The sequence below is a fragment of the Terrapene carolina genome, unplaced genomic scaffold, assembly GCF_002925995.2.
Source record: "Terrapene carolina triunguis isolate 2854851 unplaced genomic scaffold, T_m_triunguis-2.0 Scaffold395, whole genome shotgun sequence".
Taxonomy (NCBI): Eukaryota; Metazoa; Chordata; order Testudines; family Emydidae; genus Terrapene; species Terrapene triunguis.
The window spans coordinates 349,717-373,471 of NW_020664746.1; the positions used below are offsets into that span (position 1 = coordinate 349,717).

At 50.0% G+C, this 23,755-nt stretch overlaps 1 protein-coding gene across 1 annotated transcript in view; it reads right to left on the minus strand.

Annotated features, from left to right (window-relative positions):
* Positions 1–23,755, minus strand: part of SH3PXD2B (SH3 and PX domains 2B) — a 119,662-nt gene that overhangs the window by 29,194 nt on the left and 66,713 nt on the right. The window contains exons 4-5 of the mRNA XM_026658053.1: positions 14,750–14,826; positions 9,714–9,805 (exon numbers count right to left, since the gene is read on the minus strand). Of these exons, the coding sequence (XP_026513838.1) occupies positions 9,714–9,805; positions 14,750–14,826 (169 nt within the window). The remainder of the gene's footprint in view (positions 1–9,713; positions 9,806–14,749; positions 14,827–23,755) is intronic.

Sequence of the window (23,755 nt, forward strand, 5' to 3'; positions counted from 1 at the left end):
GGAGCCTCGTTGCCCAGTCATCTCTCCCACCCCCCCAGGCTCAGACCATCCTGGATTAACCCTCTCTTTGGCCCTAGGCAGAGACTGAAGAGGTTGCCTTTCTGCTGACAAAATATTACCCTCACTCTCTGGGGGTGGGACACCGGGCCCCAGGGATTAGAGACCCAGACAGGGCAACACAAAACTGATATTTCATCAACAATCATCTTCAAATTCCATTCCCTCTCCTTCTTAACACCTGTCTGGATATGCCGCTGCTTCCTGCCCACCTCCAGCTTCTTATCTGCCATCTGTGCTGAGGAGCCGAGTTACCCCCAGGCTTCTAGGCTTTGGGGACGGGGTCACTGCTGGAAGGCAAAGCCAGGTGCACACCGGCAGCCTGCCTATCACCAGCTGCTACCTTCCTGCTCTGGAAGCAGCTCGGTTTGCTGGGGATGGAGCTGTGGGGAGAAGGGAGGGAGGCGAGGCCAGCATTGCATTGCTATGAATGGATCTCAATGCATTTTTGCAAGAGGGTGATGTGCATTTCCTCTGATCAGACGGTGCTGGAAGGGGAGAGTTACTATCTTTTCCATCATCATCTGTTAAAAGTGTTACCCTAACTCATCCTCCTCCATCTCATTCCACCCGCTGCTCTGTCTGGATGAGGAGAGCTCGGGAGGGCCCGGGGGGGGAGTGGGGGAGGGAAGGGCTGCAATTTCACTTTGCTGCTGGGATGTGTTTGGCAGGAACACAAAGAGCAGCCGGTTTGAACACAAGCAGATATCCCAACCCATCACCTCAGAGAGAACAAGAGCTCAGACAAGACAGGAAACAGCAATAAACTCCCAGCAGCCTGCAGTATCTCCCCTTCCCCCACTGACTGGGGAAAGCCAGGCGGAAGGAGCACACATACAGGCCTTCTAGAAAGCCAGAGATTCTTCTAATCAGTGAAAGGGGAAATGGGAAACTCGTTTAGTCACATCAGTAGAATGGTCATACAGCCGGGCTGACTCAACCCAGCAATCAAAACTGTCACACAGGTTCCCAGGAGCTCTTTAAATTGACACACTGAGCCACAATAGCGAGGTGCGTGATTATGGGCTTTGCTAATAATGTCTGCACTGCATGGGCATCCAGCCAGCACTGACTAAACTCCCAAAGTCCTCTCCCAAGATGGATTTTCTAGTTTCTTTGGTTGCTCCAAGGTCCTGATCAGGACAATATGGGTAGCTCTCGTCACTTACAGTTTTAAGTCAACAGGGATGCATTACTTGGGGTTGGGTGTTCTCTGTTCAGTCCACTTTGCTTCTCGCATCTAGAATATGCTGTGAACCAGAACACACACCCTGGAATTGATGTGTTGCAAGTAGAGAACTTTTTTTTTTTTAAATTACCGATTCCCACACCTACCCCCAATTTTATTTTTGGGGGGGGGGGGGGAGGGTTTTTTGAAGCTCCTTTTTTTCCCCTAGGAAAAACAGTTCCTACAGAAAAATTGGAACTTTTTAAAAGGAATCATTTTGTAACACAAGTGCCATAAAACATCCACGAGGAAGTGGTTCGCTTGTTATCCTGTCCAAGCATGTCTGGGGCTAACAGGGTTCTCATAACATAGTGCAGACAGGGCTCTTGGACATGCTGGTGCTCTAGCCTACGGAAGCTGGTGGTTAGAGCATGTCCTCAGAGGCAAGAACAGAATCCATGTCGACACTGGGTAAAAAAATCTGTGCTACAATCCTGCATGCTACCCACATTGTTAACCAGAGATGCTGCTAGCATGGTTCTGCTCCCACTGCAGATTTGGTCTAAACCAAACTCAAGTCCAGCTCCAAGAGGCTGCCCTGTTAGAAAAGGGATCACCCTATAGTTATTTCCAGTTCTTTAATTTCAGTGATGAGATCCCACTGTAGCATTCTGACTTTAGGGGTAGGAGTGAGGGATGTTGGCCTCTGTCCCATAAGGGACTTACCCCTACTGCCACGACTGCCATTTAGGGAGATCGCCTTTCATTGAAGTGTTGGAGATTGTGGTTTTGGAGTTGATTGTTCCAGTCCCTGCTCCTGCACTACGCCCACTTACACCCCAGCACTGCTGTCTGTTTGCAGCAGAGTCCGTTCATTTCTCCAGCTACGACTTCTCTGGATACCAGGACATGTCTCAGATGCCCCTGAATAGGTCCAACTGGCCAATGAGAGCCCTTAGCCAAACCAATATTAGTTACCACGTAATGGACTCTACCACATTGATAAGGATACAAGGGTACCAAGATGATCTCCTCCACAACACTACACCCCACCTTGCAGGAGGGACCCCAGCATCCTTCACAAAGATCCAAGGACCACTCCCTTCCCACTCCTGTACCTACTGGGATCTGGCCTGAGACACTACACACAATTTGCCCCCGAATGCCAGGTCAGGGCAGATAGGCAGGCCTTGTGTCTGAAGGTTGCAGTACAGCCACTAGCATTTCCATGAAGGTGGATGAACACATGCAAAGCTATTGGGGGAAGAAAGAGCAGGAACATGCTGCCAGTAGAAACTAGCTACATGTTTGCCGCTGGGATTAAACGGGGAGGAGGAAAAGGTTTTGTTCCCTGTTCTACGTATGGAACGTTGTATCTGGGTAGAGTTCCCTTCTGCTGCTTTGGAGCGAGGTCAAACATTCTAGCTTTATCTCCTGACCGCTTCCAGCCCAGCAGCCTGAACCGGGACCTTTCGAGCACAACATATAAAATAAACTTTGTACATTCAGCTCACATCAGCCCTGACTCTTATTGTGGCCCCATTCTCCTGCTGGCTCTCCCACCTCTGATTTATTGGCACTACTTAGTGCCTGTACTCCCTGTCAGGCTGGCTGCAGGAAGCAATCACTTACTGCAGTTATCATTCCAGCTTCCATCAGAGCATGCAGCGCCAGAGCTTCTGGATTAATAGAATAATGAAGGGTTGCTAAAGTCGCCACCAGGCATAACCTCGTTAGTGGAATACGCCTTCATCGTCTGGTCAGGCCACTGCTCATTACCATGCACCTTCCGTCCTGGGCTGCTGCAGGCAACACCCTCCAATTACAGCACTTTGCTCCTTCCAGAGCAACAGCCCGAAGGGATTCTGTCTGCTATCTGCCTCTCAGAAACTTCAGATTGGCCATCTCCATGCTCTCTCACTACAGGCCTCCCTGCATTCAGGATGGGAAGAAGCCACAGGTGCTAGTCAATCAGTCCCTCTCCATTAGCTTGTCTCCCCTCCGTACACCACACCAGCAATGAGCCCAACCACATTCTCAGAGATTAGCTGTTCTTCTGCAACACTCCATTCAAATGGAAACTATCAACCATAGGCTGACTTGTAGGGAAGAGCAGGGGACATTTACCTGGGACCTGAGCTTGAGGGGTGCCAGCATTTAGGAAGGGAAGAAAGAAGTTAAAATATTTGTCCCAGGCTTTAAATGCCCTCAACAGCCCCACTGCCAGTAGAATTACCACCAGGGCTATGGCTACACTACAGAGCTTGTAGCACTGCTAGTGCAGACGCTCTAAGCTGATGGGAGAGAGCTCTCCCGTCGACGGAATTACTCCAGTCCCCGTGAGCAGCGGTAGCTATGTCGGCAGGAGACGCTCTCCCATGGACGTCTACATCGGCGCTTAGATCGATGCAACTTACGTTGCTCAGGGAGTGGCTTATTCACACCCCCGAGTGACATAACTTATACCGACGTAAATGGTAGTGTGTACATAGGCTGTGATGCACATCCCCTTGTCAACACAATGGTGTCTGGGCCATTGCCTCCACACACTGATGAGAATTTACAAGGGTCTAAAAGGAATTTAGAGATTCAGGGATAACAAGACTTGCGGGAGGCAGGATAACCTTGTTAAAGATGAGATGTTTCTAGTAATGCTGGGAGAGGACTGGAGGGAAGGCAGCCCTACATATCAGGTGCACACAAACCTTAGTGAAATGCTCAGCATTTGCAATGTAGGATTTTTAATGTAAGTGGGAGTTGGAATTTGATTGTCATTTACATTTCTGCTGCCTTTGGTGGCAAATAAGGGTAGGAGGCACTGGAGAGGCAGCTACCCTTAGTGGCTTTCAAGTTTCTCAGACCCTCGATGCAAAAGCACAGAAAAACCCCAGGCAAACAATGGGAACTGGAAATTCTAAAGGAGGCTTTGTATTAGTTATCATTTGCCTACAAGTTGATTATGTGGTGAAGCTAACAGAGCTGTAACCAGTGGAAAATCTTCAGAAGTTCTAAACGCTAGCACAAGTTGTCAAGAACTACTCCCAAGGAATCTCTGTATCCAGGGGCTAAGATTCATGCACAGAGGGGATCAGTACTTGATATGAGCAAATGACTTTGAAGATCAGAATGGCCAACAGCCTGTGGCCAAAACAATTTGCACAGTGCTTTTCCTGAAGGATGTTGTTTGCTCAGCAACAGGGGAGGGATGCATATAAAGTAGGTTCATTAGATTTGAGGTTTCTCTGCTTGCCACCACATACCCACCCAGTCACAGCCCAGCAGGCTAAAAGGACTGTGTTCTCTGACACCAGGTATGCAAGTCTGGGTGGTACATACAAACACATGGCACAGGCTGGAAAAGACAAATAACTTAGGCAAGGAACGAAAAGCAGAACTCAGCTTGCCAGCCAGGCTCCTGATTCAGGGCTCTGGCAACTGGTGTCTGGAATTCTGGACATTCATTCCAGAAACAGAACAAGCATAGATTTGATCACATTATCAAAAAGATTCAGGTTCTACTTGCAGGTCCAGAGCACCTCTTCTCCTCAAAGACCCTACTACACAAAAGAGGGAGGAGCTCTGGCTGCAGATTAGATACAGATAATACTTCAAAAATTTTAGCAAGGCAAACTCTACTCCAGCCCTTATCTCACTTCTTAAAGGGACTAAGTCATTAAAGGCTATTTAAAGAATGACCTATCTTGACCACTGCAGGCCCTGTTTTAAGAGCTGTGTTTTTTATTAACACACCATTATTGCATTGGCAGAAAAAAACAGCCTTTTAATCCTCCACTTCAGAAGTCATGCTGAAGATAAGGTAGGTAAGATAATATCTTTTATTGGATCACCTTCTGTTGGTGGAAGAGGAACAAGCTTTCAAGCTTAACAGAGCTCTTTCGCAGGTCTGGGGAAGGCAACCAGATTGTCTGTCTCAACTTGTATTTAGCCTAGGCACTCTATTAACCTTTCCCAGTCCTGAAGAAGAGCTGCGTGAAGCTCTAAAGTTTGTCCCTTTACCACCAACAGAAGTTGGTCCAATAAAGGAGATCAACTCACCTACCTTGTCTCTCTCAGAGCCTGGGACCAACCTGGATACAACAACACTGCAAATATGTTGAAGAGAGACAGACAGACAGACATGGTGAAAGGGGGAAAATCCTCTTTACCTCCCAAAGATAACATTAAAGAGAAGGGGTGGAGGAAATGGATCACTTCTTGTCTATTAAGATTGATAGTGTCTCTTTAAGAGTGAAAGTCTCCCCTCATGAATATTACTGGGATATCCGAGCACCCAAGAGAACGGACCCTGACTGCAGATGCCCCCTTGTTTGTTTATTAGATGTGGCCAGGAGACAGGAAGTTCCTTGAGAGAATGGATGGAAAGCTATCAGGGTGACTAATCTTTTCCCCTGATGCTTCCCCCTTGTACAGAGCAGGGGATTATTTTAACAATCACTTTGGGTATTTCTTCACGGTAGAGTTAACCAGGCTCCTGCATGTTGGAGCCTTGAGGTTCAGCTGGCGAGGATCATTAACAGCTGAATCCCTTAACTCACCAACAACTTCTTGCCCAGGACTTTCCCAACCTCACTATGGGAATTCTCTTATGCCACCAGAAAGCTCTTTCAAATGAGGAAAGACTAATCCCCCACGTACCCCCCATCACAGTTCTCACGGCGCATGTCGGGCACAAGAATCCAATGACTTGCCTCTTTCGAGGGCTACAGTTTCAACAGGATTTTCATCCTAACAATTGAGAGAAAAACCCACTTCCCTATAATCCATGTGCTGCTAGGCCTGCAAAGCGTTTATTTTGTCATGGCACATGAGTTCCTTCTGTCCTGATTGGTTCCTCCTCCCAGCCTCAACCAATCCTGTGGGACCCAGAGCTACAGCCACCATTCCTTCACTCATTTCACTGGGCAGAATCGTATGTGAAATAAGTAGGTGGGTCTCAGTCCAGAGGTTCCAAGTACGGGATGGGCAATGGGGACTCAACTCCCTTCTCACCATTAGGAGTGGTCCCTCCATGGTATGGAAGGAGGCAGCTAGCACACTGGGGTAAAAACTCAATCGCTTCACCTCCTCCAAACTATTAGAGATGCACCAGGCTCCACTTCAGGCTTTGTCCCAGTGTCAAACTGGAAGAAATGGAGGGAGAGAGGGATGGGCACTAAGCCATTTCTACACTAGCCTCTTTTTCCCACTCATGCAATTTTCCACTTTTGCTCCTGCCAGCGATGGGATCGTGTGTGCAGAGCAGGCCCGAGGGTCTGAGCCACAGGTTAAGGAAGGGTTAGAATAAACAGTGGCTAGTGGCTGGCAGCCACCAGGGGCCTGTCAACATTAGTGTCCCCATCACAGTTGCCACTGCTGGAGCTGCATCACTGGTAGCAATCATGGGAAACTGTATGGAAGAAATATCTCATGTAGAAGAGGCCTAAGGGGATTCAGGAGCAACTCCTGAAGGTGGAGAACGGACTCACCAAAGGCAGCAACAAGAGGAGCACAAACTACAGGAGGCTACAAACAGATAGATGGAGGGATGGCCACACAACTCCTTCCATCCCAAAATGCTACCCTCTGCAGTGACTAAATTCACCACTAGCATGAGGAGATCCAGCTTCATGGAAATGTACCTGCTGACACCTGCACTAAAATTTGGCTCCAGGTCTGTGGGTGGTATGAAGTAGGGGGATCTCTATCCTTGCCCAGAGAACCAGGAAGGTAGGTGTCACATGCAGCCCCAAAGACACCAGAGCTTCTCCTCTTAACAGACCTTGCTCCCATTGAAGTAAGTGTGAGTTTTGCCATGGGACCAGGAACAGGCGCCGAGCCATTAATGAGAGCAGAAGGGGACTTTCCGTCAGCCAGAGGCTGCAGAGGGAAGGGGGTAGGCAATCAGGGGGCCAGTGGTGCCACCAGAATGACAGCTTTGCTTGGCACAGAGTGTGCTGACCTATCCATTTTTCGCCTCCCAGCCGCCACTGCATAAAAAGCCGCCTTCTTATTTCTTTCATGGCCTGGCTCCCTTTCAACTTCCCAGAGAAAGTATTTATCTCTTTTATGAATGATGATATCCGGCCAAACCCCAGGCACACCACTATATTGGATCTACCCCAGCCGTCTGTCCCTGATTTTACATCGCTATTGGCAACCTGGCAGCCTGTCCACGTCAGGCTGGCAAAATGGCTCCCACCAATCTTGCCAGAGGAGACCCTCAAGGACTTTTATTCATTAACATTTTGAATTGTAGCTAATAAATACCCCTGGAGCATTCAGGCTGGGATATGAAACACAACAGAGATGTCCTTGAGACACCACAGCAGCTCACTGCTGGAGGAGAACTGACAGGAGAGGTCTGTTAAGCCCTCTTCTCCTCCCCATGAAAGGACAGCACATGGGGAGAAGCGACCATGCTGCGTCGGCTAATTCTATAACAGCTCAAAATGCGGCACGACTCCAATCTCACTCCCAAACTGCACGGCACCAAGAGCAGTTAATCTGCCACTTGCTGCAACAGCCAAACCTTTATAAATGCAAGCAAAACACATGCAGCGTGTGCCACATGTGAGTGGGGCTGTGTATAGGTGCTGAGAGATACACACAAACCAGGGCGCCGTAAGGGACACTCTCAAGGTACAGTCTTAGCCTGGCCCCAACACCAAAGCACACAGCTTTGTTTACATTTCAGTCAGTCCCTTTGTTTTCCTTCCTGTTTAGCTCCCTCAAATGAGCACCCATCAGGTGCAGAGAAGAAGAAAGTTTGGAGCAGGGGAGAGATCTTTACATGCCAGGCCTGCAGGAGCAATACCTCCAGAGCAGAGTCAGCTGGGGCGCTAACGTGGGAGACAAAGCTCCTTTTAAGGAGCTGCCACCCCACACCGGTTCAGCTTTTTTAGATGTGTGTCCTGGGGTTCTATATGTTTGAATTGGCCCCTTGTTTTTGTGACAGCCTCCATATCCTATGCCAAGTTCATAACCCAGAGATCAGGCAAGGGTGGATAATGGGGTGCATAAAAGAAGAAAGGGGGATGACAATCCTCACTCCCCCTCTCTCCCCCAAGGCACCGTCTGTGCGCATGTTTCACCAACAGGTTCACTGGGTGGATTTGACAACCAAACACCATCCAGAGAATCCTGACTTTATTTATAAACTGTCCATAATAGGACCTGTCAATGTTGGAACAATCACGGAGACCACCCCGTCCTCCCAACACCAGGAACACTGGGAATCTCAAGCCCCTTGCCGCAGCAGACTCCTAGATGTTCATGAGATACTGCTCATGCAAATCAGTCTTCTTAGGTCTCTCACTCACTCCCATGCTGCTCCATTAGCTGATGGATGACCGAAGGGGTGAAAGGTTAACTGATGAACAATAGCTTGGGCAGGCTGGATGGGAATGCCAGCTGACAGCAAGCTATTAGTTAATGGACTCTGGGGCCCTCAGACCAATCTAATCAAGTGTCTGCTGACTGGGGAAGGAATGATGACAGGACAAGAAAATAAAAACAGGAGGCCAAGGAGAAAAAGAAATAAATAAGCTAAAGGTTGGGGGAAGTTACAAAAGGAACAAGCACAGCACTTAACAGGAGACATGCAAAACTCAATGTTCCTTCACAGAGAAAAACAAAATCCTTTTAATCCCCCCCACCCTCCATGCAATGCAAAACAATGTCAAATTATTTTACTGCCTTTTCTTGCACAATCAGTCAATGTTCCTCCATTGCTCAACCTTAGGTAGAGCTGCATACACAATCTAAGGAGAGACAGCAACAGGACAGAGAGGGAAGCTGGTGTTTGTATTTATGCTCTGGGTGATTAATAGGGGCTGGAACAAGTAGCTCATAGTCACAAGACTAGTAACTACACAGGGTTGCGTAAGACACGCAAGAATCTCTGCACATGTTCCTTGTTTCCAATGGAAAGCAAGAGTCAGGCATCGCTGTGGATGGCTCAGGGGACTGGCAAAGGGAGAGTCTTTCTCTCTAGGCAGAGATCATTAATAACTGGAAGTTGCTCCTGTCTGATGCCTGCTTGGCAGTTCCTACAGGAAAAGAGTTTGAGTTTCCCAAGTGACTGTATCAGAAAAACCAGCACCTCTATTAGCATGAAGTGGCAACTGGGCTGGCAAGCTCAGCACTGAAGCCAAGGATTCAGTGGCTCCTGGAGAAAGCGCTTCCACCTCATCACTAGCAGTGGACATTCCGGGGAGGGCTGAGCCGCACTGGTAGGGAGCAGTGTGTGAAAAAAAACTTGCATGGCCCCGGTTCTGTGACCAAACAAAGAACTTCATTCTCCAAGGATCTCAAACCAGCACCTTTCTTGAACATTACATTCACAGGCAGGTTGGGGATTTGTTCATGGATCTCAGAGCGTCTTCTGAATGTCACAGTGATCAAGGGGGTTTTATCTGCAGCAGAGGATGCGACCACCACCCGAGTAATTCTGCAGAGCAACCCCACTAGCTTGTTGTAACCAACTTACTCTTTGGGGGGATTCAGGTCTTCGGGTCTTGTCTCGAAGAACTGAAGAACCTCCTCACACTGAGAGATGTAGGGTGGCAGCTGGATCAGAGCCTGTGAATGAAACAAAGAGATTGAGAACATGAAGCTAGAGACTAGTCCCAGAGTCTGAAAGGATTTTGGAGGCGCGGCCTTCAGTGTGTGTGAACAGCCGGGCAAATACAGGAAAGGCTGCTGGAAGAAACAGGCACCACGATGCACAGAACTGTGGTGAGCGCTATAGTGAATGTCGCAATGCACCAGAATGGAGTAAGTCACTTACAGCCTCCGGTTTCAGCTGCTGCATCTCTGGGTAAGGTGGCAGGGTGCAAAGGAGAGTAAGCAGATGTTGACCTGCAATCCAGGCTACCTTTGCCATTTTAACTGTTCACCCCCACCATCCAGGGTATCCTTAGAGTCCCTGTAACAGCTGCCTCCACATCAAAATAGCCATCCTTCTAGCTAAGGCCTGGCTGAGACTCCGCAAAGCTCATCACTGTCCTGTGTGCAGAGAGCCAAGCAGTTCATGTCTTTCAGGGCAATAGGGCCTGGCTTTGATGCTTCTGGTTAGGTTCAGGGCCCTGGGACCATAGGGCCCATCAGCACTTTAGAGATCTGTAGAGTCCTCTGTCTCTCATAAGCCCTCTGCTGAGCAACTGCTATTCAAGAGGAGGTTGTCTGAGTGGCAGAAGGGGAGCCCACAAACACCTCGAGCAGGGGCTGGAGAGCTTTTGATAGTGTTATTATCAGATAACAAGTGTGGAGGCTGGAGTTAATGAGCGGCACCGCATCTGTCCCCCTCCCTCCCAGGAAGCCTTCTGCAGCAACACAGGTTTTAGAAGTGGGACTCGCCGGGTGAGAGAGAATGAGCGCGAGCAATAATGTAATGGTCTCTGCAGAAGGTGGAGGAGATGGTGTCTAGAATAGCACACACATCATTTCCCTTACTGTCTCAGCCCAGTTGAGGCTGGAGGGGAGGCAGACTTGGCTAGGGCTCTGTAATACAGATTTAGGCAACGGGGACACATGTAGCTGCACAGTGCTCATTGTTGGTGGGGGGGTGACAAAGTGACATGTCACAGGAAGGAGGTTTGGAAGCAGGGCCCACCCTGATGTATGACTGACAGCCAATCCTTAGCTTCATATCCACAATCCTCCCTCAAAGGGCTCTGAGACAAGGATACGAACAAAATCATAACAACCTCAGCTTGCCCCCGCATCAGGAACACAGCCCTGCGTGCAGCACCCCAGGCTGCTCCCAGAGGCAGATCTGAGTCTTTATTGGCCTATCTGCTCTGCCCCCATAGCCTTTCCCAAAACAGGCCTGCCTAGAGTTGCCAGCTGTCTAATCGCACAAACCCAAACACTCTTGCCCCGCCCTCTGCCCAAGGCCACACCCACTCCATCCAGCCCCCCTCCCTCCATCACTTGCTCTCCCTCACCCTCACTCACTTTCACCAGGCTGGGGCAGAGGGGTTGGGGTGCAGGCTCCAGGAGGGAATTTGGGTACGGGAGGGAGCTGGGGCAGGGGTGCAAGAGGGAGTTCGGGGTGCAGGCTCCAGCCAGGCGGTGCTTACTTCAGGCGGCTCCCGGAAGCGGCGGCATGTCTGGCAGTGGCTCCTAGGCTCACAGGCAGCCAGGCAGCTCTGCGTGCTGCTGCTGCCTGCAAGCACCGCCCCCGCAGCTCCCATTGGGCGCAGTTCCCCATTCCCAGCCAATAGGAGCTGCTGAGTCTGCCCTCGGGGCAGGGGCAGCATGCAGAGACCCCCTGGCCGCACCTCCTCCTAGGAGCCACTGCCGGACATGCCGGCCACTTCAGGGAGCGGCGTGGAGCCAGGGCAGATAGGGATCCTGCCTTAGCCCCGCTGCGCCACCAGACTTTTATCAGCCTAAAATTTCCCGGATTGGCTTCAGTAGCCTATGAGAGATGGAGCCCAATTCCGGGAGACTTCCGGCCAAACCGGGAGGGTTGGCAACCCTAGGCCTGCCATTGCGCTGATCACCACCACAGCTAGGACAGGCAGAGCCACCAAGCAGTGGGGGTGATACTGCCTGACAAGGAATCGAGACAGCATGCCAGCCATCATAAGAAATGGGATATAGAAACAACTGTCCACTCCGGAGATTGTGGGTGCAGGAGACTATTCAGGTTTCCTGCTGGCAACATTTCCACTGAAGTGCTGTTCACAGGACTCCATTCCCTGTACTCTATGCAGAATCAATCAGACCCTGGTAAAGTGACCACCCCCAGCCCAGAGAAGGTTCCACTCTTACAGCATTGGAAATGATGGCAGAAAAACACAGCTTGTCCTAGGAGGATGGAAACCAAGGGCCATTTGCCTTGTGGTTAATGTATGGCCCTGCCATGCAGGAGACTGAGAGGATTCATTGCCTTCCACCAGGCTGGGAGGGGCTGGGAGCACTATCGAGGCGATATATTCAGCCACACAGCTCATTCTTAACGGTAATTTGAAGAACAGGCTCCAAAGAGAAACCCATCCAATTTTGTCTGGCTTGGAGCATGGTGGCTGGGGTGAGGAGACTGGCAGGAAAAGGTTATTCATAGAAGACAGATGGGAATAACCTATTCAGATGGATGAGCCATTTTACAGGAGCTGATGCGTGACTGCACTCTACAGGGCATTTTCTAGAGCTCTGTCCAGTTTCATTTTAAGAATCCCAAGCAACCGGGCTTGGGAGAGGATCTCCAAGTCACAACTCTTTTACCTGATAGTCAGCCAACATTTTCTCTCTCAAACCTACTAATACTATTACCAACCCAGAGAAAAGGGTTATTTAGTGTAGGACCCAGGGGAAACGGGATGAGAACACACTGTATTTAGCTCTTTTAAATCTGACTTTAGAAATCAGTCAATCGCACCAGCTCCCTGATCATTTTTGCTGCTCTTCTTTGACCTCCCTCCAATCTGTCAAGGTCTTTCTGCTAGCAAGAGAGTATTCTGGGTGCAGCTGGACCATGGCTTTATAAAGAAGGACTATTCTCTCCCTGCCTAGTGGGGCGATGCCTTTGCATGTTTTCAATCCAGGATTTCACCGACCTTCTTTGCAGCCAAGAAAGGAGGATTTGCAGAGCTTTCTCAGGGAACGGCGCCTCCTCACCTCTCTCCCAGGAGAGACAAAACAAAGGACAAGATATTTATCTAGTACTTTGTGGGGGATCTGGTTACGCTGTGTTCCCGTAATGCTCAGTGCTCACTAAACACCACCCTAACCACAGCAAACTCAGGGATTTTTTTTTTTTTTTTTGCTGAGAGTGTGTATTATACTCCCACTCTGGTGGTGCATGTGAAATCAACCCAAAATAACAGAAATGCCAGGGAGAGCAGGGGCTGTGGCTGAGACGCCCATGGTAATAGCATGGTCTGACTCTGCCATGCACACTGCTACGTGGCTTAGCCCCTCACCCCACTAGCAGCTTCAAAGTTAAGTAGCAGGAGCTGGAAGGCCCAGCATAGTGCACACTTTATTACTTGGTAATGCATTAACTGGAGGAGGAGAAAGCTGTTGTCTAAGTGGGTCATATAACATCAGCCATTATGTTCCAGTTATTAAGTCAAATGGATTCATTATATTTTATGCCATTAACAGCATCGTTCCGAACAGACAGCTGCAGCCTCTTATCACTTAGGGACTTTTTTCCTCCCTAAAATTAAATTTATGGGCAAGCATGTGTCTATGTAGCTGGCATATTTTAGTGTCCCTGAAAACAGGGGACTGATCACACCGGCAAGAGCCAGCCAGTTGCTGTGTAAGCTTTCCCTGACCTTCCCAGCTTTGACAATATGCCTCAAGGCTACCTGTGCTTCACCTCTGCTGTTCCAATCCTGCCTGTTACCCTGTAGTAACTCAGCTAATGCACCTCAACAGTTTAGAGCTGCAGCACATGTTAGCCCAGTGCTGGGCCTCCAGACATGTTTGCTGATGAGTCTTGGTCTTGACCTTCAGCACCCCTTGCAATTCCAGTCCCAGGGTCCCTCCCTCAGAGCTTTGGTCAATGCACCTGAGTCTTGACCTGCATCATCCCCTGCAATTCTATTCTATTCAGGTTCTTATGCTGTGCTCAACCCCATAGTACCTGAGCACCGAGCAGGAGGGCATTAAGCAAATCTACTAACACCTGTCTTGTGTTTGTTCTCTCATCTTCTCTCCGGGGGAGAGCTGTATGCAGTTGAGTGTTTTGTTCTGGAATTTTTATTTAACACACACACACGATTACGTTAGAGAAGGCATGCTCAAAGAAATGCATCTTGCACTTAGAGCAGAAGGTCCTTAGTTCCTCTGGGAGTTCGTTCCAAGGTCTTCAGCTGATGCCTGAAAAAGCTTCACCTCATGCACAGATGAGTTTTAACATTATTGTATAAAGTTCCGTGGTCCTCCCCCCCGGCTCTGCCAACACATCTCAGTCCACGGCACCAAACCCTCTGTTATCCCCGAAGCTCGAGCCAGTGCCAGTTCTGTGACGAGACCCATCTTCTAAGGATAAGGACTGGACTCTGCTCAATGGTGATCACATTTGAAACCAACAGGATAAGCTAGCTAGTGAATTTAACCTGTAGCCAGCAGAGCCCCTACTAGGCCATTTGCTTCTGGTTTGTAGCCTGAGAAGGGATTTTAAAAAAAGTAATAAAATTAAGGAGAACCAGAAGTGGAGAGTACATGGTGAGCAACTAGGTCACTACCATGCTGCAATCTCTAGGCCTCCAAAACCACAGCACTGACCCCTCTGTCTGAGATGGGACCCATGGGATGTTTTTACACCTGCATGGAGTGGATCCGCTGCGCCAGACTCAAGGCCACCAGCTAATCTCATGGCAGGAGGTGGTACGTTAGCACAAGCTACAGCTGGTAGAAGTTCACAATGAAGGTTTTATAGTGCAACAGCATGTGCTGCCCCCTCCCAGAAATGGAACCAATATCACCAACAGAGAAGGACTAGCTCAAATCATGCCTATATCACAGGCTAGAAGTCTTCGATTTGAGCTAGAAGACTCCCTTTACCTTGCAGTATTCATCAATAGGTATCAGACGCTTGACGGCAACATCCCGGATGTGGCTTCTGCGGAAGAGGATCTTCCCTGCAGTGAGAAAGAGGAACAAGAGCAGTGCAAGTCATCAAGGCTGTTCCATCAGATATCATCCTTTCCCTCAAATCAACTGATCAGGATCTATCCTCAATGTAAGCAAAGACTGGCCTTGCCAGGAGCCCCCTTGCCCACACAGAAGAACCTTCCCCCAACCCACCAAGCACACTTTTGGAGAGATGCACATTTGAAATTACTAAGGGCATGTCTACACTGTGGAAACTACATGGGCATAGCTAGGTCACCACAGCTATGCCGGCATAAGCCCAGAGTATAGACGCAGACCTGCGAGGGCGACAGAATCATTCTTGCATTGACATAGATGCATCTACACTGTGGGTTAGGTCGGCACAGCTATGGCGCTTAGGGGAGCGTTTTTCCATACTTCTGCCCAACATAAGAAAAACCCGACCGAATTCCCCAACCAGATGTGTCCTCATGTCTCTTCACTTATCTAGGGTGCTGCTGTGCTTGTCCAGGAGGTGGTAGAATGGCTTGTATCACTTCAGAGCACACTTGGAGCGCCACCCCTCCCAGGCATCTAACCATTGCTAAATCAAAAGGTACAAACAGCCACTGTGGTTTTGGAGATTAACATGCTGGGGTCTGTCTCCCCAGTCTCATCTTTATAGTTCAGCTGCCAAACAAGATCAGCATACATGTGGTCATGGGTTTTTGTCTGTTTCTGCACTCCCAGAGGGCGGTCCTCTCCCAACTGACTGCAAAGGTTGTGGTAGCCTCAAAACATGACCCTGTGCAGGAGTCTTCCAGATGCTCTCCCCCGCCCCCTAATCTCTCTGTTTCACCCTTTTTGTAACCTCTAGCAAAGAAGTAGAAGACAAAAGACTGAGGGCTCAATTCCCAATGGACACAATTACTAAAAACGCTGGGGCAAGTCAGCTATATTTTGATCCAAGGCACCAAAATCAACAATTTGCCATTATGCAATTTGCAAATACATACCCAATGTTTATAAACCACAGACACCCATGCCAACCTCCTACTGCCTGTTTGGGAACAGACTGCCATGGCTGGAGGTCAAGGGGGAGTTTTTGCTAATTGTGCTTCACCCCCACCAAAACTCTCCAGTTAGATAGGAGGAGTTTGCTTGGGGTTTCTGGTTTTTGATCTCCGGCACCAAAAAAAAGAATTCTTGCTTGGATTTTCAAGATAGCCTAAGGGAATTAGGCACCCAATCCACCTAAACTTCAGTGGGAGTCGGGAGTTTGGCTCCTTTGAAAATCCAAGCCCAAGTGTAAAATATCAAAAAGTTTTAACGTTAGAAGGGTGAAAGACAGAAAAGACGCAAAGGTCCCGGGGTGGCCTGTGAGCTTAAGGGGCGCTTGGAGATTTGCAAGCACATAAGAGACCAGGAATTGGAATGAGGAGGAGGAGATGGGGGTGAGCAGGAGAGTAGGAAGAAGCAAGTACAGATATTAGTTTGCTTGAGTTGTCAATAACCAGTTCCTGCCAATACCCTGGTCTCGGACCCCAAAAGAGAGCGTGTGCTAGCAACAAGAAGGGGAGTGGAGGGAGTTAGAGTGGATTTTAATTTGTGGGAAAAAGCAATCTGTGGTTTGGCCTACAATGAACAGTTATATTGACATTGCTATGTCAGGCAGGGGTGTGGAAAAACCCCACAGAATTATGTCAGCAAATACCCCCGTGTAGATGCAGCTAGGCTGATGGAAGAGCGCTTCTGTTGAAGTAGCTAACATTGTTCGGGAGGTGGTGTTCCTACACCGACAGAAAACCTCCTCCGGTCAGCATACACTGCTTCTACACCAGGGGGCTACAGCTATGGTGGCATAGGCTCTGTAGTGTAGATGTACCCTTTGTTCAACAGTCACGTTACGTCTACAGCACGGAGACTATATTAGTATAGCTAGGTTGTCGTAACTGTGCCAGCATAAGCCTGTAGTGTAGATACAGCCTACACTGACAGAGGGGTTTTTTCCAATGGGTGCACGAACACCACTTCTCTGAGCAACACTAGTTAGATCAACAGAAGCATTCTCCCATTGACTTAGCTGCATTGACACCGAGGGTTAGGTCGGCGAACCTATGGGACTCAGCCGCGTGGGTTTTTCACACCTCTGAGAGCTGTAACTATGTCGACCTTCATCTTAAGTATAGACCAGGCCACGGTTAACCCCTTTGTAACGGCAAGCGTGGATACTCCCCAAATGTTTGTTCCAGGCTTCTAATATTTGCCTTTTACCCTAGATCTTAACTGGACGTCAGATTGTGTAGTGTAGACAAAGCCTTGGACAGAGGGTCTCTCTCTTTGTAGCTCCTGAATGGAGCGGGTCCCCAGAGCCAGACTTGTGGGATTGCAGATCAGATTCAGACTCTATCGGGCTTTCCTTCCTGTCTGGGGTTTATTTTTATTCTCCTTTAAAGGAATCCTTCAGCTACTCCATTTCCTCCCCTCTCACTTGTGGCTCAGGCCGTTTTTCTTTGAAGTCTAATGAGTCCTAAAAGCTTCAATCTGTCTTTGCTGATCACAACTTCTCCAGTGTTTAAAGAGACACAGGCCACTAGCAGAGAGATCATGAAAGAGATATGCGTTTACGTAGGAGGGAGAAACCTGCCCCCCACATTGAGCTAGAACAGACACAAATCCCAATTCGAAGTGTCACAACTCAAGACTGCACTATCAAACTCCTTTAAATCCCAGCTGTTAGCTTTCATATTGTAATTTAAACCATTGCAGCTATTGCCCAATAGCTGGGACCAATAACACATGTCTCAGAACTTCCAGCCTTCCAGGAGCTTTCAGGATTTGAATTGGGGCTTTCAGGTTTGATGGTGAGATAATCATCAAGTAAAAGCCAACTCTACCTCCTGAGTTAGGGAGCGTTTTAGTGCTTGAGAAAAGTGAGAGACTTGCACTGTTGGCAGGTGCTGTGCAAGCTATCTCCTTCCGACGGCTCTGCAGATGCACCTCAATCCTGGTCTCCCTCCCTCACCTCTCAAGCAATGAATAAGCAGTAAGATTGAGCACAATCTTTATAAAAGAATTGTACCTCAGCATCAAGCTGGGACTGAAGTTAAACCAGCATCATGAACACCTGTGACATGAGCTGCCATTTGAATCCACTCTCAAGCCCCAGAAGGAGATTTAGTCCCACCACTGAAATACCTACCTCCACTCATCTCTCCATCACCTACACACACACATACCTTGGAGTTACCCATTCGTTCCCCCACCCCAAGGCCACCACCATACCAGCGGAGATCGACCGGATGGTTACCAATGCTACTCTTTCACTGATCAGAATGATCACGGTTGAGCAACCTGAAATACTTTCTCCTCCAAGGGGCTACCATCACATGCTCCATGGAGTAATAGCACATCCCCATCATGCATGCACATATTCACCTGAGCCTCAGCTATTATTCCCGAACAAGACTAGAAAACCAAACCAAACCACGGTATAAAGGCTTGCATAGCTCTTAGCTGCACCAGGATGGCTTCAACCCGCACTATTCCCTCACAAGGGCCAGGATATTGCTAAAATGCTTCCTTCTCCAATCTGGTCTTTAGTTCTTGCAGATCAGTAGCTTGGAAAGTATTTATTGCTAAGATACCAGGGAGGGATGGGGCAGGAATTACCAGCCTCTAGTTAATTTCCTTGCCGTGGGTGACTACTATTTTTTCCCCCAGCAGGCAAGTAAATTATCAATAGTTTTTCATTCACATCAGCCATCAAGGTAAAAAAATGGGTGAGTAGATTTTCTGCCTGGATTCTTATTTTAATGATGATTTCACAAAGATTAATGGGTCAAGAAGGTTTTGTTGACCGTCATTGGAAATCGGAATTTCATTTGTAACTTGTCAGTGTGCCGAGATGTAATTGCTGATGGGCACATTATAAATGTCTAAAACAAACCAACCTCTGAGAGGAACATTTAAATGTTAAACAAACAAATAAATGGAGATCTAAAAATTATTTCAGTGACTGAATACACAAACCTTCAACAAATTCCCTTCCCTTCTCACATCTGCATTTCTCCCAGTTCTGATGTTTCCCAAACAGAAAATTTATTTTTTAATAAAAAGTTGATTTACATCAAAATGCCTAATTAGCAAAAAGCAGAATCTCTCCATGCTGCCAAGAACAGCTATAAAACTCTGACTTGCTGAGTGAGAGTAAGAGAGAGAGAGACACAGACACACATACAAAATGTTGGCGAGCTACTGTCTGGGCTGGAGAAGTCAGGTAGTCCTGAATGGGCATCTACTGGAGGTCACACTGTGCAGAGGACACCGTTTTGTTCTCAAATGGCATCCTCCATGCAGGGCCGACGAGGGGGGGTGGGGGAAAGCCGGTACAAATTACCGGGGCCTGGCAGTCTGGAAGGGGGCCTGGGGCCCGGTTTCCCCGGCTGTTTAGCCGGTCCGCCCTTGCCGGGGGCCCCGAAAAAATTTTTTCACCGGGCCCGAACCTGCTCTCAGCGGCCCTGCCTCCATGTGGCAAAAGTGCTGTTCCATCATAATCTGGCCCCACTACACCACTGGCTTGGAGAGAAACAGTGGGTTTATGGCTGAATCAGTGGGATGGGAGCTTGAAGACCTGGGTTCAGGATTTTGTACTGGGTCCTTGGACACTCATCACTTATCCACATCTGTAAAATGGGGATAAGAATGCTGCCCTATGAAACTTAATTAAGTGGTTTGAGATCCTCAGATGCTAGAGAAATCCACAGTATGAATAAAGCAATCACAATACTTCACATCAGATTCCATCCCATCTCTACCTTGAAGTCATTTGGCTGCCTCAGGGTTTTTAAGAGCCTTTAATACGGTACTTGGCTCACTTCTCTATCCTACAGATCTGCTGGGTGGTTTATTTCTTCTCCCCCTTGCACCAAATTCCTTCATGCCCAGGACAGCAGCAGGGCTGCAGTAGGCACAGGAGTGGGAGATTAGGGCACAGGGTTTACAGAAGCTAAAAGAAATGCAGCTGGAGAGAAACAGGGAGATGGGCCAAGGCAAAAGGGAAATTAGCTTTGATGAATACACTGGCTTGTTGGAATAGGGCCAGAAGAGCAATACGTAGAATCAAAAGGGTAGACGTAGACATAGGTACATTGCAGAAAAGCGCATGATTACTGGGTCAGTCATTGGAGGATGTATACTAGCTCCAATCAGTAAGATAATAGTGGGTGGAGTAACAGGAAGTAACAACTCTGCACTATAGGACACCAGTGAAGGAGGGGAAAAGGAAAGGGATGATGTCTTCCTAGTACAAACAATTTCAAAGTTGGCAGCATGATGTTGGAGAAAAGACAGTGACCTTTTCCGTAACTGGTGTTCTTCAAGATGTGTTGCTCATGTCTATTCCACAATAGGTGTGCGTGCTCGCCACGTGCACTGGTGCCGGAAGTTTTCCCTCTAACAGTACCCATAGGGGAGCACCCCTAGCTACCCTTGGAGTGACGCCTTTATGGTGCGGTATAAGGGGCGCTGTGCGCTCCCCCCACCCTCAGTTCCTTCTTGCCAGACAACTCCGACAGAGGGGCAGGAGGGCGGGATGTGGATTAGACATGAGCAACACATCTCGAAGAACACCAGTTACGGAAAAGGTTACTGTCTTTTCTGCTTCGAGTGATTGCTCATATGTATTCCATAATAGGTGATTCCAAGCTATATCTGTTGGAGGTGGGTAGGAGTTCACAAACTCTCGAGATGGAGCACAGCCCTGCTGAACCCGGCATCTTCCCTGGTCTGGGAGACGATCGCATAATACGAGGTGAATGTGTGAACTGAAGACCATGTGGCAGCCCTGCAAATGAACTGAATGGGGACATGGGCTAAATGTGGAAGTACGCGTCCTGCAGATTGAGGGCGGCGTAGCAGTCCCCGGGATCCAGGGAGGGGATGATGGAGGCTAGAGAGACCATGCGAAACTTGAGCTTTACCTTGTACTGGTTCAGGCCTCGCAGGTCCAGGTTGGGCCTGAGCCCCCCTTTGGCCTTCGGGATAAGAAAGTAGTGTTTGAACTCCACTGGCACCACTTCCACCACTCCTAGGCCAAGGAGCCGCCCCACCTTCTGCTCTAGCAGGGCCTCGTGAGAGGGGTCCCCCAGGAGGGGCGGGGGCGGAGGGTGGTTGGGCGGGATAGAGGTAAACTGGAGGGTGTAGCCCCGGGAGACGGTGTTGAGGACCCAATGGTCTGAAGTCAGCCGCGACCACTCTGGGAGAAAAGGACACAACTGGTTGGAGAAGGGAAGCTTTATTGTGGGTGGATCCCTGGTGTGAACTGGTAGGTTGCCCCCGGGCATCCTGTCAAAACTGACGTTTCCCCGCCTGTTTACCCTTGGAGAACCCAGGCTGGGGGGCAGATCGGGGCTGCCTCTCCGGGCGTTTCTTATAGTCCCGAGTCTTTTTATAAGGGGACTCATATTTAGAGTGGGTGGCTTGGGTGGGAGCCTGCTGAGGCTTAAACTTGGGCCTAGCCAGAGCTGGGACGTAAAGCCCAAGTGTCTTAAGTGTAGTGAGGGGGTCTTTCAGGCCGTGCAGTTTCACGTCCATCTGTTCCGCAAACAGGGCCTTGCCATCGAACGGGAGGTCCTGCAAGGAGTTCTGCACCTCACTGGACAGCCCAGACAGCAGGAGCCACGACGCCCTTCTCATGGACACCGCGGAGGCCGTGGACCTTGAAGCCGTATCTGCAGCATCCGACGATGCCTGCAAGGTTGCCCTGGCAGCCGCTGTACCCGCCTCCACCAGAGCTTTGAACTCCTTCCTCTCACGCTCCTGGAGGGAGTCCTCGAATTTGGGTAGGGAGTCCCACAAGTTGAACTCATACCGACCCAAGAGAGCCTGATGGTTCGCCACCCTTAACTGGAAACTCGAGGACGAATAAACCTTTCTCCCAAATAAGTCCAGCTTCCTTGAGTCTTTATTTTTCGGAGTAGGGGCTGGTTGGCCCTGCCTCTCCCTGTGGTTGACTGACTTGACCAACAGGGAGTTGGGGGGCAGGGTGGGTGTACAGGTATTCATGCCCCTTGGCGGGCACAAAGTACTTCCGTTTCGCCCTCTTAGAGATGGGGGGCATATATATATATGGAGATATACCTATCTCATAGAACTGGAAGGGACCCCGAAAGGTCATCGAGTCCAGTCCCCTGCCTTCTCTAGCAGGACCAAGTACTGATTTTGCCCCAGATCCCTAAGTGGCCCCCTTAAGGATTGAACTCACAACCCTGGGTTTAGCAGGCCAATGCTCAAACCACTGAGTTATCCCTCCCTAAGGAAGCCAGGGATTGACACAAGGCATTTGAAATTTTTGCCACCCCTTTGTGGAGTGTAAGGGCCATGCTGCCCGGTACTGAGGCTGATAGGATGTTGAAGAGGGAGTCCGAGGGTTCCTCCACCTCCTCGGCCTGAAGGTTGAGGCTTGATGCCACCCTTTTCAATAGTTCCTGGTGGGCCTTAGAATCCTCCTGTGGAACAGAGGGAGGAGGGGCCATCATCGCCTCATCAGGGGAGGGTGAGGATGCAGGCGCGGTACTCTGCGTACTCACTGGTACCGGAGGTCCCACCACTTGGTCGCCCTCCAGGCACAGAACCGAAGATGCACATCCCACCAACTCCTTTCTGGGAGGCTGGGAAAGGGAGGCCGATGGTCGTTCCGAGGCTCCAGCCACCAAGCGAGCCCCCACCAGTACCACGGTGCCGGCCAAGGTGCTGTGGCACCGGTGGAGCAGGCTGTTCAGCCTGACTAGCCTGTCCCATCGACTGATGACTACGAAGGGAGGCCAGGCTGGCGTACGACCTGCCACTGTCCCTGGACCGGGAGGAGCGGTGGTATCGGGAATGGTGCCGACCACAAGACTGTGATCCCGACGTGGAGGAACAGTACCGCCGGTAGCAGCAGCTCCGTGATCTGCTCCAGCGGGCGGATCCGCACCGGCGATCGATGCCCAGGACTGCGGGAGCAGTGCTGCAGCGAGGTGCTGGTGCGAGACAAAGAACAGGAACGGCGTCGACACCCGTATTGCAATGGGCTACGGTAGCCTCTCGGAGACGGGGACCTCTGGTGCCGTCTGTCTCGGTCTTGACGGGGCCCACTCCCTTCGCGAGGCCTACAGTCCCTCGAGGCAGAGTGGTGCCTGGAACCCCTGTCAGTCGGAACCCAGCCAGACAACCTGGTGGGGGTCGACGGTGACCGGCGTGGACTACGCATGGGACGGTCGCTGAGCGGCGAACGGCGTCGTGAACATGCCCTCGACCGCGAACGGTACCGACCAGGAGGCAACTGCGGCAATCCAAGCAGTAGCTTGCCTCTGGACTGGGGAGTCAACTGTGGCAGTGGCCCTGGTATCAGCAGGGACATAACGTCCTGGGCAGCTTGCAGGGCCTCCGGCATGGAGAGCACCCGGACAACTGGGGAAGCCTGCGCCGACTGGGCCGGGCTACTCCGCTCAACCTGAGTCGGAGGCCTGGAGGCCGATGGGGACCGAGAACTGCACAACGTGGGTCTAGTCTCTCCCCCGGTCTTGCTCCGGTGCCTCAGCGGAGAAGACCTCTTCTTAGCCTTCTTGGCGTACCCCGTGGACAGGGAGCAGTGCCAACTGGTGGAAGGCATCCAAGGGTCGCCACACACCGACGCCGCAGTACCCGGTGCCGACTCAGAGCGGCTCACTGGAGTCGGGGTCAACGCCGACTCCATCAGAACGGCTCAGAGCCGAATGTCCCTTTCTTTCTTGGTCCGAGGCTTGAAAGATCTGCAAATCTTGCAGCGATCGCTGAGATGGGTTTCCCCCAGACAGCGTAAACAGTCCGCGTGCGGGTCACTCACTGGCATCGTCCGTCTGCAAGTGTCGCATGACTTAAAGCCCGGGGCATGGGGCATGCCCTGATCCGGGTGCACTAAACTAAACGAACACTAATCTAAACTACTTCAACTAC